Source organism: Protopterus annectens, chromosome 12.part0 (genome assembly GCF_019279795.1).
Source record: "Protopterus annectens isolate FY-2018-M chromosome 12.part0, PAN1.0, whole genome shotgun sequence".
Taxonomy (NCBI): Eukaryota; Metazoa; Chordata; order Ceratodontiformes; family Protopteridae; genus Protopterus; species Protopterus annectens.
The window spans coordinates 149,510,646-149,528,712 of NC_056746.1; the positions used below are offsets into that span (position 1 = coordinate 149,510,646).

Sequence of the window (18,067 nt, forward strand, 5' to 3'; positions counted from 1 at the left end):
TTTCTGTGCCTCTGCCCATTGATTTTTGGGCAGATCTGGCCAACCGTTTGCCATTGGCAGAGTGTGGAAATGGAATCTGTATCCCTGTGATACTATGTTTAGTACCCACTTGTCCTGGGTTATTAACAGCCAATTTTGAGCAAAAAGTGCTGATTTGCCCCCTAAGGGTGCTGCCAAAAGATAAGTTCTTGGTGTAGGCAGAGGGAAGTCATTGGGACTGTTTTCTGTAGGTTTGCGCTTTATCTCCTCCAGATTTGGAGGTAGAAGCGTCCCATTGCTATGACCTGTATGAATCTTGCACCTGGTATCTGGAACCCTTAGGGCATCTGGTTTTGCCCCTTTGATCTCTGTCTGACACAGGAAAGGACCAATTATTTGTAGGCCAGTGTCTACTGAATCTTGGTGGCTGCATTTGTAAGAAGTCTTTAACAGTTTGCATAGACTTAGCTTTGTCTTCCATTTTCTTTAAAACCTCTTCTGCATTAATACCAGAGTATCATTGCTATAAAGGTGCATCTAGCAATTTAGCTTTAACATGATCAAGCAAATTTTGTTCCTTTAGCCAGGCATGCCTCCTAATCACGGGTCCAGTAACTGCGGCCCTGCAGGAGGCCTCTAAGGAGTCAAAACCACATTGCAAAGTATGCTTTCCAACCTGTTCAGCTGCATACAATAATTCCTGCAATTCTTTATTTTCTGCACATTCAGAAATCAACATCATTTTCTGCTTCAGCAATCCCATAACATGTTGTTGATACTTAAGCATATGAAATTTCCAGTTTAAGGCTCTGATTGCCAAGGTTGCAGATGTATAAACCTTTTTTCCCCATCTGTCCAGTGCCCTTGAATCTCTGTCAGAGGGGGTAGGATTTTTTGCTGTTGAGGCATTAACTCCCTTTGGACCCTGTGAAATAGTTTCAGGATCAGCAGCAGGGTTTCTAAATAAAAATGTATGAGAGTCAGGGACCCTGTAATATCTGTTAGGCTTACTGGGAGCCGGAGGTAAGGAGTCAGGGGTCAAGCTTGACTCCGAAAACACATCATCTACAATGTCTAAAACAGGGGGAATGACTAAAGGCCTGTGCTGAGGGAGAAGAAGGAAATCACTGAGTCTCTCTTTTGATTCTGAGAAATCTTGACTCTCCCAGTGAAAATGCTCCCTCAAAGTATGCAAGGTTTCCCCAAATGAATAAACCTCAGGAGGAGAAGCAGATGGTATAGACTCCTCTGCATCAGAATCCTCATAGGGAGGTATAGATAATTCCTGATCAGAAGAGGAATCAGAAGTAATAGAAACCTGATCTGAAGATTCATAATCAGTGTCTTGCCTAGGCCTTTTATCTTGAGGGGAGATGGGTACCCCTGATCAAGGTAATAAGGTCTTCAGCCATTTTGATCATCTGTTTTTTAGGCATAGTGGCCTGTGCACGTGGCTCATGCATCAGTTTTTTAGTTTTAGAAGTTGCTTTTGTCTTTGGTTTTGCAGCTGTTGTCAGTTTGATATACAAATGTTGAGGTCTGAATACACCCTCCGAAGCCACTGCCTGCTCAGAGGCTCCGGACCCATCCGAGGGAGATACATCCATCAGTCCAATAACTTGAGTATCTTGTGGCATGCCGGACTCCACATGGGTGTCGGTAGAGGCCTGTGACTCAAAGGTAGCGGGTATCAGGGGCTGCGAAAGTACCTCACTGAGTACCAGCGAACTGGTGACTGGCTTAGGAGAAGCTTCGTCGTTGGTTTTGGGTCTCGACTGCCTTTCTCTGTCCTTTTCTTTGCGTTTTTTATGTACTCCAGTAGTCAGATTGCTATCCGACGACATTTCTAGGTAGTTAAATCAGTTTCCAAAATACTTTGAGGCAAAAATATACCGACGCTTAATAGTATGTTGGTTAAATCTAGCACAAAAGAAACAGCCAGGCATGTTGTGATCAGGGCCTAGGCAAGGAATACAGTATAAATGGAAATCATTATGAGGTATTTTGCTTCCCACAAGTAATACAATTATTAACTTTTTCTGACATCGGTATGCAGCAAGAAAAAAGTTTCCCCACCAGGGTACTTAGCTTTAGAGAAGACGTCAGTTCTGAAAATCAAACTCGAATATTTCAGTAGTCGGCTGACCGGCACTTGCAAAATGTTTCTGCTTCGGGTCTGCATGGCAAGAAAGACTAAAGAAAATGGCATTGGCTGCATGTTTTATACCCTTGACGACCTGACGTCATGGAAGAGAAGATAGCAACCGACGCAGGACCCAAGACTGTGGAATTCAGGCTGACTGAGGGCAACGTGCCAGCATATTACCCAAAATGTAATGACTGCAACAGTGAAACACAAAGATCATCAGAGAAACGCAAAAACTTCTTGAAAAGAGGAAGGATCAGAATATGGAGATGAGCATCCTTGAGATCCAGAAGACACCACATAGGCCTGAGGGAGCAAGAGAGGAAACGGAATCTGAGGGGACAACATCAGAAAGGATGGTACCTTTAAAAGTGTTCAGATGAGAGAGGTCTAGAACAGGTCTCCAAGTGCCCTCTTTTCTGGGCACTAGAAACTGTCAGGAGTAGAACCCTTCCCCCCTTTGGGACACAGGCATCTCCTGAATAGTACCCTGAGACAAGAGAATTTGAAGAACCTCTAGTAAAAAGGGAAGATGTTCCCAAGAAGGTTGAGGAATGCCCGTAAACAGAGGACAGGATTTCCACACCATGAAGTACTCTCAACAAATGATCGGCAGAACCCAAGAATCTTGAGTGATCTGAAGCCAAACTGGAAGAGAAAGAGAAATGTGGCTGGGGAGGGACGGATAGTCAACACGGTGCCTGGTTTGTCCAGAAAGGAAGGCTTTGGAGAACCTGAAAATTGAGTAGCCTTAGCAGGAAGAGTCAATTTGCCACTCTTATTACCTTTAGTAGAAGGACAGGATTGCCTATGAACAAAGGCAGGCTTAGCGGGGTAGTCTCTCTGAAATTTAGGCACAGGAGAAACAAACACATGTTTAAGCTCCCATAAGGCCTTACCCTTATCCTGAAGGGACTTAAACAAACCAGCAGCAGCTTCCCCAAACAAAAGTTTAGAATCCAGAGGAGCATCCATCAACTTAGCTTTAATATCATCAGGTAGAGGTTGAAGCCTAAGCCAAGAATACCTCCTCATAACTGAACCAAAAACAGCAGCCCTAGAAGAGACAACCGCCGCATCATAACTACATTTAATAGAATGATGAATGATTTGACAGGAAGTCCCTAGCAAGGAAAGAAAGTACAGTTGTGTACACTTAACATAAATGTAGATGTTTGAGTGTATTCAATGTTGCAGTCATCACACTTGGGTTATCTGCCTGCAGTTAGCCCTCAGTCGGCCCGAATACCACAGTTTTAGTATTTCTGCATCGGATGCTGTGGTTTCTTCCATGATGTCAGGTCATCAGGGGTATAAAACATGCAGCCGATGCCATTACATCAGTTTTTCTTGCCCCAAATATCAGCAGCCCCCCAAATAGGGAGCTAATATATGGTGGGGAACACCACCAGTAAAAAGTAAATACCAATGCCACTAGGAATGGCCATAGAGAGGAGAGATAGAAAGAAAGAAAGAAAACCAGGGGGCTGGAGGGAGGGAAACCAGGACTTGAAGCAGTGAATACACTCCAACATCTACATTTATGGTAAGTGTACACAACTGTACTACGTTCTTCGTGTATCACTGTTGCAGTCATCACACTTGGGTTGATTCATAAAGCTGAGGAAGGGTGGAGGCAGTCAAGAAGTGTTAGGGCTGGCTAGTAGGCCTTGCAAGACTGCTGCAGCAAATCCAGCCCTGGATTTAGAAAAGATAGGTAAGTGGTAATGCTTGGTGAAGGTGTGAACAGAACTCCAGGTTACAGCTTCCAGAATGTCCCTGGTAGGGACTCCCCTGAGAAATGCTGTAGTGGTGGAAGTAGCCCTAGTGGAATGTGGTCTGATCCCCTGTGAGGTAGGTTTACCATGGTGCTTGTAGCAGAAATGGATGCAGTGTGCTAGCCATTTGGAAATGGTTTGTTTTGAAATGGCCTTACCCTCTGCCCCTGTAGCAAAGCTGACTAGTAGCTGGTCAGATTTTCTGAAAGGCTTAGTTCTGTCAAGGTAGAACCTGAGCTGTCTGTGCACGTCCAAGGAGGGCAGAATCCTTTCCCTTTATTCTGTGGGTTAGGGAAGAAGGTTGGAAATGGATGTATTGGTTTAGAGCCACATTGGACACCACCTTAGGCATAAAGGACAGCATGGAAAATAAAGAATGGTTCCACTGCCATTAGTGCCTGTAAATCAGACACTCTTCTTGTTGAAGTTATGGCTAAAAGCAAAGCAGCTTTCTAAGAGGAATTTGAACTCTGCTGAGGAAGCAGGTTCAAAAGGAGGAAACGTGAGCTTTTCCAGTACAAAGTTAAGGTCTCAGGCAGGAATGGTTGCTCTCCTAGGGGGCCTTAAGTTGTTAGCCCCTCTCAGGAACTGCTTGATGAGAGGGTGAGAAAATAGAGGTGGCTCAGTATTATAATGAGCTGAGATGGCAGAGGCATGAATCTTAATGGAGGAGAAGGATAGGCCTCTATGAAGTAGCTCTGTTAGGTAATCCAGGATTAGATGTAAGGAGGGCACTGCTGTGTCCTTCCCTTGAGACTGATTCCAAGAACAATATGTTTTCCACTTTTCAGCATAGGATTTCCTAGTACTAGACCTTCTGGCGTCAAGAATGACGTCCAGCACCTGTTTGCTGAGGGCAGCTGGTGGGGTATTCAAGGGATAAGCCAGGCTGCAAGGTTTAGGGTTTGCATTTGAGGATGCAAAATCTGTCCTTCCTGCTGGGACAGCAGGGTAGGAGTCTGGAGACGGTGCCAGGGTGACACTGTTGTCAGACTGTGTAAGAGTGGGTACCAATGCTGGCGTGGCCAGTCTGGGGCAATAAGAATTGCCCTTGGTCTGTCCTGTTTTATCTTGAGTAGTGCTCTGGAGAGAAGGGGCAGAGAGGGAAAGGCATAAATTGAGAGGTTTTCCCACTGAAAGGATAGGGCATCCACCTTCCAGGCTCTGCTGTGAGGGTTCCTGGTGCAGAATTTGTTCAGCTGGTGGTTCTCAGGGGAGGCAAGAGGTCCACCTCCGGTGTCCCCCACCTCTGGATCAGATGGTTGAAGGTGTTGGGCTCCAATTTCCACTCGTGTGGGTCTAGGAGATTTCTGCTCAAGTCGTCTGCCAGTGAATTTTGTTTGCTTGGCAGGAATTGAGCTTGTAGATGCACTTGGTTGCTCAAGGCTGTGTTCCGCAGGGCCATGGCTAACCTGCAGAGTGGGTAAGAATGGGCTCCCCCCTGCTTGTTTATGTACCACATTATAAGCAGTTGTCCTGGAAGAATTAGGTATTTGAAGTCTGTCAGAGCATTCTGTACAGCTAGCATCTCTTTGATTGATGTGCAGGAGAACATGACTTGGGCTCCAGTGGCCCTGAATGCATTTTCCTGCCATGTGAGCCCCCCATGCAGAGTCAGATGCATCTGTTGTCAGGGTTTGGGCGGCGAGGGGTTGAGTGAAAAGCAGTCCCTTGTTGTGGTTACATGCTTCTGCCCACTAAAGGAACTTTGCCCTTAGACAAGGTATGATAGGAATGACTGTTTCCAGGTCCTGAGAATGTTGGCACCAAAGACATTTTAAGTGCCACTGAAGTTTCATCATATGCAGTCTTGCAAATGGAATTAGCAGAATACATGAGGCCATGAACCCTAGGACTTGCAGTATTTTTCATGCAGATAGCTGGGTTCTGGTGGTCATTTGATTGTTTAATTTGTCACACAGACCTGTTTTTCTGAAGTGAGAAATGCCATCTGGGAAGTTGTGTCCAAGCTTGCTCCCAGGAATACAATCTTTTGACTGGGCACCAGTTGTGATTTCTTTTCGTTGATGGTGTACCCCAATGAAGTGAGAAGGCTTTTCACAAATGCCAGGTGCTGAAGTAGCAATTCCTGACTATCCGCCTGAATCAGGCAGTCGTCCAAGTATGGGAAAATTTGGATATTTCTCTGCCTGCAGTATGCAATGGCTGGAGCCAGGCACTTTGTGAATACTCTGCGCGCAGTAGATAAGCCAAAGGGAAGTGCAGAGAACTGATAATGCATAGAGCCTGCCCTGAAACGTAGACATTTCCTGCATGACTCCCTTATGGGGGTGTGCAGATAAGCTTCTTTTAAGTCTAGAGTGACTAACCAGGCATCCTTGGCTAGCATGGGGAGAAGCTGTTGCAGGATAAACATCTTGAATTTTGGGTCCACCAGAAAGGTGTTGAGGATAGGAAGATCCAGGATAGGGTGCCAACAGCCCTCTTTTCTGGGCACCAGGAAAAGTCTGGAGTAGAAACCCTGACCCCTTTGTTCTACTGGAACTGGTTGAATAGCTCTGATATTGAGCAGGGACAGTACTTGCTTTTGAGCCTCTGCCCACTGGTTTGGAGGAAGGTCTGGAAACCCGCTTGGGGTTGGCAGTGAATGGAAGTAGAATTTGTACCCCTGGGATACAATGTTTAGGACCCATCAGTCCTGAGTAATGGAATCCAGTTTTTTGCATGAAGGGCAAGTTTTCCTCCTAGGGGCACAAATAATTGGGCAGGGCTGGGAAAGACAACTGAGAAGTCACTGTGAACTTTACCCATAAGGGGGCAGCTTAACACTCCCTGTTTTTGAGGTGGGGGCACTCCATTGTTTAGATCTCTGCACACCCTGAGACTGTAGTCTGGGTGGCCTGTTTCCTCTGGGACTGGAAAGGACCAGTTTTTTGAAGGCCAATGCCTACTGAATCTAGGTGGCTACACTTGTAAGAATTCTTTGACAGTTTGCATATTAGCTTTTTCTTCCATCTTAAGAACAACTTCTGCTTTGGTGCCAAACAAACGGTCCTGATTTAAAGGAGCGTCTAGTAATTTGGATTTGACATGATCTGGCAAGGATTGTTCCCTCAGCCAATTGTGCCTTCTCAGTACAGACCCAGTGACTGAAGCCCTGCAAGATGCTTGTAAGGCATCAAAGCCACACTGCAAAGTATGCTAACTAACTTGATTTGCAGACTGCACTAGCTCTTGTAAATCTTTATTTTCTGCACAGTCTGGCAATAATACCATTTTTTGTTTAATTAGTTGCATAATATGTTGCTGGAACTTCATCATGTGAAACTGGCAATTCAATGCCCTGATGGCAAACGTTGCACGGGGAATGCCAAGACTACCTTCAGTCCAAAAAGTGACTCAGAGAATTTTTAGAGTTGCCAGGGATTCCAGAGCTTTAGACAGTTGGGGTAGGAAGATTATTTATATATATATATATATATATATATATATATATATATATATATACATACATATATATATATTCGGGCCGACTGAGGACTACCTGCAGGCAGATAACCCAAGTGTGATGACTGCAACAGTGAAACATGAAGAACATCAGAAGTTTTACCCTCAGAGTATGGAAAATCATATATATATATATATATATATATATATATACACCTTCCTACCCCATCTGTCTAAAGCTCTGGAATCCCTGTCCGAAGAGGTAAGATTTTTGGCTGTAGTAGCCTTAATACCTTTAGGTCCCTGAGAAATGGTCTCTGGATCAGCAGTGGGATTCTTGAACAGAAATTTGTGGGAATCGGGTACTTTGTAGTACCCGTCAGGTTTGCTAGGGGCCATGGGTAATGTATCTGGAGTTAGACTGAATTCCATAAAAACATCAACAACAACATCCAGGCCAAAGACCTGTGCTGAGGCAACTCTAAAAATTCTCGGAGTCACTTTTTGGACTGAGGGTAGTCTTGGCATTCCCCGTGGAAATGCTCTCAAAGTATGCAAGGTTTCACCAAAAGATAAATCCTCTGGAGGGGAGGCAGAGGGAATGGATTCCTCTGCATCTGAATCCGCATAGGTTGATAAGGACATGCCCTGGTAATCAGAAGGGTCAGAGTCACTGGAATCCTGGTATGTAGAATCAGAAAGAAACTAAATTATTTTTCTCTTAGCAGGGGAAGGCTGGCTTCCCTTAATTAGGGTAATAAGGTCTTCAGCCATTCTAAGCATTTGTTTTTGTGGAATGGAAGCTTGAGTATGCGCTTTGGTCGTCGGTTTTCTAGGTGTAGTGTGTACTCTGGGCCTGAGGAACTCGGTAGTTTTAGCTAAAAACGAAGTTGTCAGTTTAATGCGAACATTGGTAGGTCGGAATACACCCTCAGAAGCCGATGCCTGCACAGTGGCTCCGGACCCGTCCAAGGTAGAGCCATCCGCAGGTGCCATAGTCGAAAAAGCATCTTGCAGCATACCGGAGTCCGAATGGGTCTCAGCAGATACCTGCGAATCTATAGAAGTGGGCATCAGGGGCTGCAAAGGGCCTCACTGAGTACTGGCGGACTGGCGACTAGCTTAACGGAAGCGTCGTCGGCAGTTTTAGACCTATGCGGTCTCTGTCTTTATCTTTACATTTTTTCAGAAGATCGGTAGTCGGATGGCTTATCAAAGCCATTTTGGAATACAGAGAACGAGAGTGAAAGAATTTAGCGACAAAGATAGCTCAACGACGAATGGTTCAGGCATTAAACAAGGCACAAAACTGACAGAGAGGGACTTTGTGGCCTGGGCCTAAACAGGTGATGCAGTAAAAAGGAAATCTCTGTGAGGTATTTGCTTTCCACAGGCAAGGCAATTGTTAACTTTTTCTGACATCGGTTAGAGCAAGAAAAAAGGATCCCCAACGGGGTACTTGGCTTTAGAAGACTTCAGGTTTGAAACTCAAAAAACAAAAATTTCAGGTATCAGCCGACCGGCACTTGCGAACTGCTTCTGCTTGGTGCTCCTTTTCGGCAAGAAAGTCTGGGATGGCATCAGCTGCATGTTTTATACCCCTGATGACCCGACGCCATGGAAGAAGCAACAGCATCTGACGCAGAAATACTAAGACTCTGGTATTCGGGCCGACTGAGGACTACTTGCAGGCAGATAACCCAAGTGTGATGACTGCAACAGTGAAACATGAAGAACATCAGAAGTTTTACCCTCAGAGTATGGAAAATCAGAAATAAGTTGACAGGCCTGAGAAAGAAGAGCCAACACATACCTAGACATATGGGTCTGATAATTAATAGCTTTAAAAGCTACGGTAGCAGAAGTGTAAACCTTTTTGCCCAGCCTGTCCACAGTTCTGCTGTCCTGTCAGAAGGCAATAACTTGGGCAAAAGATGCAATTGAGACTGTTTATCAGAGGGTACGGAGACTACCCAAGAGTCAGCAGCAGGATATTTATATTAAAAAGAACAAACCTCAGGAGCCCTATAAAACCTATCATGCTTCTTGGGATCAGGGGTGAAAGAATCAGGTGCCTAACAGACATTTGAAAAAGCAGCCAAGACAGTAGACACGCAGATTTAGCAGAATCCAAATGCAACAACTCATGGTACCTCGTATAGATACCAGAGACCTGAGTACAATCCCACTTAAAAAAATACATCATCCTAGAGTGCGTGTCCCCAAAGGAAATTTCCTCTAAAGGAACATCAGGACTAATAAGATTCTTCCTCCTCCTCTGGCCCACAGTCCAAAGGAGAAGGAATCTGAGTACGTTAGGAATTTGTCAGCAGGATCTCATTCATCCTCAGAAGAATCCTGGTCTCTAGGTCTTTTATGAGGAGTAGAGGACCAAGGAGGAGCAGGAACTGAAACCTCATAAGGAGACTTTAAGGACATTAAGGCAGAAAATAACCCCTTAGTAAAATCCTGCTGCTCACTTTATGGATCCCAAGAAGCAGAACAAACATGTTTAATTTTTTGTTTCTTTTTTTAAGGGAACATCCTGAGAAGGCTCAGATGCAGGATAACATTTGAGAACAGTAGCAGGAACTTCTTCCCCAACTAAAAACTGAGGAGTTCCCCTAGGCCCCTCAGAAAAAAAATCAACCGTGGTTCCCTCTGAACATCTGAGACGGATGCCTGCAAAGCCTCTTCGGATGTGCTGCCAGCTGGATTCTCACCGGCCTCCAACACTGTTGCGGCAGAGAAATCTGACAACAGAGCAAGGTGAGCCTCCAGGTTTGTTACGACTTTGGGAGAAACACGTGGCAGAAGCTGGACAGCAGAAAAGTCCAGTCATGCCTTTTTCACTTTCTTCTTCCATAACAGATGACCATCAGGGTGGGAGATTCCTTCCATTATATTTCTGGCGAGTAGCTTAAGACGCTGGTTCTCAAGATACAAGGACAGGGAAGAAAGTCTACTGGGAAGAGTTTCTGGAACAAACTCCTGACAAATAGAACAAGACTATGGTCATGAGAAGCATGTAAGCAAAAATGCTACTTATCACGGCAGTCTCTATGGGAAATCAAGTCTCCCACACTGGCATTTACCCTTCCTGGATGACATTAACCTCAAGGAACACAAAAAACAAGACAAAAACAAAATCCTAAATGGGGCACTTATCTTGCAAAAACAGCAAACAGGCATCGGAACACCCTGGCGAATGAAAATGCATTAAACTGGCAGAAAATGGATGCAGGTAAGCAGATCAATGGTGTAAAAGATATGTTCAGACTGGCAGCAAAGAAGTTCTGTTTTTGGTAAGCCTGAACATCACCTTTATGCCCTACATTACGCAGGGAGCATATGGTGACATTTGGCAACCTTTTAAATTCAGAAGTCTTTGGAAGACTGTCCAGATGTCGGGCTTCCATAGCAGGGAATCCCAAAAAGTTAAGAATACTGCAGCAGTGAATGTAAGGAAGTTCACTGGGATTCCCACTGTCAGTGGGTCTTGGTTCTTAGACAGTCACCAGAGTGAAAATGTTATCACATGGAAACTTTATGATTTTCTGGCTTCCTGCAAAACCCTGAGTACATCCTCTGTGAATAGGTGCCTGAAGGGGATTAGAATCCTATCACCCACAGTGTCAGCTGTAGCACTGACAGTTGTGGGTGTATTAGGGATCCTTTGTTCTGTGTGAGTAAATCAACTCTGTAGGGTAACTTGTGGTGATGGCCCTTGGCTAGACGTAGGAGGGAAAACCAGTGCTATCTTGGCCAAAAGGAAGTCACCAGCATGATTTTTGGTTGGTATTGTAGAATCTTGAACAGTACCTTTGGTATTAATTAAAGGAAGGGGGGGGAATACATACAGAGACCTCCCCTTCCAAGAGAAGGAAGGGGCAGCTACCTTCCGAACCAGAGAACTTGGGACTCTGGCAGAAAATTTTGGAAGATGTCTTATCAAGGGGAGGCAAATATGTCTAATTGAGGAATACTCCATTGGTGGACTATGTCCAGGAATGTGTCTTTGTGAAGCATTCATTTGTGGAAAGAGTCAAGAACCTGCTTAAGGAGTCTGCCACGAGATGACAGCTGGATGGAATGTACACTGCCTGAATGGTCATGTGGTATTGGGCTAGAAATTCCCATACCAGAACAGCCAACCTACAAAGGAGATATGCTTTTGGTCCCCCTGCTAGTTGACATACCAGAGGACTGTCATGTTGTCTGTGAACAGCTGTAGACAGCCTGGGCAAAGGAGAGGTGGAAATGCTTGTAGAGCTAGTAGCAATGTTTGTATTTCTCTGATGTTAATGTGTTCTGTTTTTTGGGAGTGAGACCAAATTCCCTGAACTGTGAATTTGCCCAATGCCGCTCCCCAGCCCAAGTCTGATGCAGCTGTATAGAGTTTGAGGACTGGGGGGACAGAATGCAGAGGAAGACCTGGATTTAGGTCTATCTGTTGGATCCACCAAAGCAGTTCCCTCTTAGGCAAGGAATGAGGGGGACTTTGTATTCTAGTGGGTGAGAATGCTGGCTGACAACTCCTGGGCTTCTGCTGTCTCTTGCCTCCTCTGAAAGACTTACAGGAGGGGGTGTTTGTCGCTCGTCTGATCAGGATAAAACAGACTAACATTCATGGGTTCAGTTCAAGCAGCGTTATTACATACAAAAATCAGGAATGAGGCTTTGTAACTTAAATAAACTTATAAACAGACCGACTACCACTCATACATGTTAACACTCTGGCTGTTCCCTCAGAATAGCACTGCTGCCTGCACGTGCTTGAATCTGGAGTGGCTTCTTAAAGGTACCTACACACATACACATATGCACACATGCACACGCACACACACACTGATCTATAGTACTGAGTGCGACTATGGATGAAGACAGGTTTAGAAGGGAAATTCCTGTGAAACCTGGGCACAGGAGAAACCAGGATGTGTTTCAACTCCTTGAGTTCCTTGTTTTTTTCCTGTACAGACTTAAGAGAGGTGGCTGCCTTACCAAATAAGGCTGAATTGTCTAGTGGTGCATCCATTAGCTTAGATTTGAAGTCATTCTGTAGGGGCTGCAATCTGAACCAGAAAAGTCTTCTAATAACTGAACCACTAACAGCTGCCCTGGCACAAGCCTCAGCAGCATCACTGCTGCATTTAATGTAATGTTTTGCCACTTGGGAGGAAACTCCCAGGATGGACAGAGCAAAAGATTTTCTGTATGAATCTGGAAGATCTGCAGCGGCACTAAATGGTGGAGACAAAAGCTCTAAGAAGTACTTAGTCATATGTGTCTGATAATTAATGGGCCTGAAAGCCAAGGTGGCTGATGTACAGGTCTTTTTAGCCAGTCTCTCGAGGGTTCTACTCTCTTTGTCTGATGGGAGAATATTGGAGGAGGGAAGCATCCTAGAGGGTTTATCAGTAGCTACAGAGATGACTACTGGGTCTGCAGCAGGGCACCTAATGAGGAATTTACAATCCTCAAAGACCTTGTAGAAGTGGTCTGGCTTCTTGAGGGCCAGGGCCTGGGAGTCTGGGGTTTGTGAAGCATTGTGAAAGGCATCCAGAAATGCAGGATGCGCAGGTGGAACTGCAGAGGGGCCAGGGATATCAACTTGTAGTAGCTGATAACATCTTTTCTGGACATCAGAAATTTGGGAAGTATCCCATTTAAAGTGTTCTCCCAATTTCAGGAGAGTTTCACTAAAGATATCTCTTCCATAAAGGGAGTCAGCACCGACTCCTCTTCAGGAGAAACATATTCCTGGGGAGAAGGGATTTGTGTAGAATAATCCAGCGATTCTGCTTCATCAGAAGAGAATTCATCAGATGAGTTATTTTCCCTTATCCTTTTCTTGGGAAGGTTGGGGAGCAGAGGTAGGAGCAGGCTGAGAGGAAGGTGGCTTGAGTGCCATGAAGGCCTGAAACAAGCTTTGAGAAAAGACCTGCCAATCTGTAGAACCCTCTATGGTAGGAGACAAATGCTTTGTCTTTTGTTTTTTCTTTGCTGGTGAAACCATCCTATGCAACATTGGAGGACCAAACGAAAGCCTACCTTCAAAGAAGAATGAGTATATCTCTTCTCTTGCTTGAGTGCGATGTACCCCCCCTCCCTCCCTCCCAGGACCCTCAGTACTTTTGAGCCTAGGTCCCCCCCCCCCCCCGCCACAACATTCTGATCAGACATCTGTTCAACCTCCACAGACTTGCTCACGACCGAAGTCAAGGAGGCCTCAGAACTGGCTCGGCCTGTGAATCTGTGTCTGAAGTCGGATGAACCTCCAGGATGACAAGCACCTCTGGAGAACAATCTGACGGTAGAGGTGCAGTGGAAGCTGCAGGCAGTGGTTTCTTGGCCTTGTGCTTCACAAGGTTTGGCATCGGAACCCAAGGTACCCCCCATACACTTAGATAACAACTTAAACCATTGGTTCTCTAAATAAATAGCAAGAGAAGAAAGCTTGCTTCTAGTAGTCTTTGGAATGAAGAACTGGCAAATGCTACAGGACTTGTGGTCATGGTTAGGGCCTAGACAAGAGAGTCACAGAGAGTAGCTGTTCTTATATGGAATTTGTCTTCCACACTGGCACTTGCCCTTCTTGGATGGCATAACCAAAACAGTAGTAAGAGAAAATATTCCCCAACGAGGTACTTATCTGGCAAAAACCTGAAGTCGCAAATGCTGAGGCAACCAGATCAACAATCGGAATGGCATTCTAACTGGCGGCAGAAAAGTTCTGAGGATGGTTCGTGCATACATTGCTTTTATGGCCTACTTCCTACAGCAACCTACATGCGAAGTCCCACATACCTTGCAGTAGTATAAGCGTTTTGTATACTGGTCGACATCGGGTCACCTTTAGGCAGGAGATCCCTCAGGTTAAGAATACTGCAGCAAGTGAAGAGAAGAATACAGATAAACAGTGAACACATTTTACTAGCCCACACAAAGGAAACCTGTTACGTCAGCTTGGCATGTGCTTGTTCAACAGCTGGCAGAATGCCTTAGCAAGTTAAAGTAACAAGTTGCAAACAAGCAATATCCTACAGACCAGTTTCCGAGTCCCAGAACAGTACTTTGTGAAAAATTCAATTCTTAGTCAAAACCTTGGGATCAGAATACACAGTGGGAGTGCAAGACATATATCTTATAATATACTTTTTTTTTTCCAAGACACAATCAACAATGTCAGTACTCAACCATTTTCATTAATCAGTATTTTATTTTTCATAATAAAAAAGTTAATTATCTTTAATTCAACTATTTTGCCTCAATACTCTTACCACAATCGCATGTGCAAACTGCAACTTTGAACAAATTATTCAACTAGACCACTGCTCCAAAGCAAATCACTTCTTCCTAGAGTGTCTTAACCCATTACCAAAAGTAAGAATAAAACATTATACAATGAGGTTTGAAAATGCTGTAGTCTCACTGGATGAAACATGCCATGCAATTACAATATGCTTTATAAAAACCCCACAGTTAAGTAGCAAGACTTTTAAAACAAGAATTCTGTTTTAAATTAATACAGCAGTTAGTTATTTCATCTCATTAGGGCAGTCCAAGAAGTAATTTGGGAGGAATTTATCCAGTTCTCCTGTTAAGTTCACACCACTGCATCTCATAATAAAACACAAGTCATGAACAAAACTTTAACCAAGACATGCATTAATGGCTACAAATAATTCCTTCTATTGAGAGTTCTTTTGACTTACTAGTCTGCCTTCAGAAGTTCGAACTGAACGCAAAACTTCATCTGGCCCTCGGTCTGGAAAAGATGCATTGAAAATCTCACCAGTTTTCACATCTACACCTGGAAAAAAATCAATCGTATGACTTCTTTTAGTTTATTCATCTATAGCAAGTAAAGGTCTACTGAGGGACCAGTATTTTTAACAGCTTAACATGTTATAGTCTTCTGCCCAAAACACTCAATAATAAGGAAGTTTTACCTAAACTGCAAAATCTGGAATCAATCAATGATTATTCACTAGAAACAGTCAACTTCCACTCATACTCAAATTTCAAATTTACACACAGTTATAAACAATTTACTGGTTTAGTTATTTTACAAAATGGTGCTACTAGATGAATTTCATCACACAGTCACACACATTTCAAATTATGACTGTGCTCGGACTTTTTAACACACTAAAGGAAATCTATACATAACATAAACTAGGTATGCATCTTTAAGGTGTAGAGTTATCGATTTATACACCACAATCAAGCACCTTAAATGATTGCCTATACAAGTCTATGACCCTGTTTGTGACCATGCATACTGCAGTGCATAAATACTGAACAATAATCTACTCCCACAAATGATGAGTTACTTATTAAACAGCAGTCAGACAATAACTACAGGGAAAAGCACTCTTCAAATAAGGCTACTAGGGAACTGCTCAAATGGTAGATGTCTGAACTGCAGCTAAAAATAACCAATAAGGGAAGAAAGTTACAGTTAAAAATCTATCAATTAGCACACCACTTATGTTATTCAGTTTCTGACCATTTTGGGGATTGCATGAATCTCTTCAAGGAAAAAGTTTGGAACGTTGAAGAAAAAAACAGCCAAAAAGAGAAGTGCTGACAGAGAAGGTCCATGTGACTAACATCACTAGGGAAAAAGTAGATACTTTGTGCACAGTATTTAAAATCCAGGGGTCACTGACAAACAATAAAAAAATTGTGAAAACACACGTGTCGAACTAACAGTCTGACAGTCTGATAAAGGTATAAAAATTAGAAAAAGAATCTAAAGAAAAGTTGAAAAAGCATGAGGTAATCCAGGAAGACACAAGACAAAAGCTAGAACTGTGGGACAGGTCGAGAAGACAGAATCTGAGTTGGAGCTATGCCGGAAATTCTGAAAGAAGCTAACTTTTTAAGTTTATGAAAGGACACATCAGTAGACTGGAACTGATGACTCAAAAGGGTAAATCAGGTTTATATACTAAACCTTAGAGCCAAGAAGCAACCAAGCCTTGTTAAAATACAAATGAGCCAAGAAACGGAACTCATTACCCAGAATTTGGCAGGACAGAGGGAGATGGATCCTGAACGATCATGTCTAAAGGTGTGAAATAATTTTTTTAACAAAGAAAAGGTCATTATGCATCTATTTACAAATAAAACTGTTAAAATTTGTTTCCAAATGTGGAAGACAACATGTACCAAGCCATGTTTAGGCACGAATATTCATAACTGGGCAGGATGTGCTGACATCCATTTGGGTTCCAGTTATAATTAATTAGTTCTTTGCCAAACTGTTAATTTAACAGTTTGGAAATTACATAACTAATTTACAATTACATACCTATGCTAATCCATCATAATTAGAGCTCAAACCCAAAGTGAAGTGCGCTGCCTGCCCACCATGAATGTTCATGCCATAAACACGGGTCAGTACATTTTGTCTTCCATGTTCGTAAGCAATCTTTTAAACTTCATACATTTTAAAGGTTGCAAAACACTTTTTTTTTTTTTTTTTTTTAAAGTGTTCACATGAATAAAGGTTCACACAAACACGTTTTTGTTTAAAAAGTTTGTTTTGTGCCTTTAAACAGAATCTTGAAGTTTAGAGGTGTCAGAATATTCACAGAGAATGACTATTCTGGTCTAACACAACAGGGAAGAAATAAATCCAAAACAGTAACCTGAAAATGCAGAGAATCTGGAGTGAGATTAAACCCAATTTATCTGGTCATTTTAATTTTCCCCCCAAATGGCACAAAGACATTCATGAAGGCTGAAAAAGCCATTGAGGAGATGTAAAAATTCCTGCATTTTCTAAGGAGCAGCCAGCTGAACAGAATAATGGAGGTCAGTCCTCCAGTGCCAAATCAACCATCCCATGGACCCAAAATAGGCAGGTGTCAGTATGCAATCTTCCTAAAAAGACCCAAACAATGCTCAGGAATGGACCAAATGAATCAGGACATTCCTGGAGTCAAACCAAATGCCTGTAATGAGAAAGACTGAAAAAGTGGCCTCACAAGTTTAGAAAACAGAGGGTGCTTAACTATTTAAAGAAATGGAATGTACTGGAAAAGCTCACTCAGACTGCCACAGCTTGCTGTGAGGGAAAATTAGTTTGTATTTGCTTTCTTGTATTTTGTATTGCTTCATTGCCACCTTCTATTTTGTATGTTGTGATTTATTTTCCTTACACTGTGTTTTACTTGTATTCTGCTTTTAACTGCATATCTAAACTAGGAAAGAAACACAGCTGTCTCTCTCAGGAGTTTTCCCCCATCCTCTCATCCTTGTGGTGTTGTATTTTTAAACTCAACTACCTTTCTAGTTGCCTGTCCCTTATGTTAATTTGACCACATATATTTCCTTTTCTCTCCTCTTGTATTGGCTATTGTGAGCAAGCACAAAATTATCATTTTGTGAAATCACTCCCCTTCAGCTATTTAAATTTACTGACCATCCCACTTTACTCAATAGATCCATAATACAAAGTGCCCACCCCCTTCCAGTCTACCTTGTTGTTTTAAAATTAGTGGCTCTCCACTTCAGCAGCTAAAGTTACTCCTCTTTCATATCTAACTGCTAAGTGCACCACTGCAACTCTTAGGAGATTAACCCATTTCTCCATCTTACAATTAAAATCTGCAACATAAACTCCAAGACCAGCAATTACTGGAGAGCCCACATTCTGCATCTCAGTAGTCATCTTGGGATTAGTGCTTTTGCTTTGCTCCTGGTGTGAGAAGGAGCATAGTGATATTTCCTGAAGACTGCTGAT

The 18,067-nt window shown here is 43.2% G+C and overlaps 1 protein-coding gene across 3 annotated transcripts in view; it reads right to left on the reverse strand.

Annotated features, from left to right (window-relative positions):
• Nucleotides 1-18,067, reverse strand: part of NTAN1 (N-terminal asparagine amidase) — a 371,301-nt gene that overhangs the window by 91,131 nt on the left and 262,103 nt on the right. For all 3 annotated transcript variants that reach the window (XM_044089177.1, XM_044089175.1, XM_044089176.1), the window contains one exon: nt 15,027-15,124. In XM_044089177.1, the coding sequence (XP_043945112.1) occupies nt 15,027-15,124 (98 nt within the window). The remainder of the gene's footprint in view (nt 1-15,026; nt 15,125-18,067) is intronic.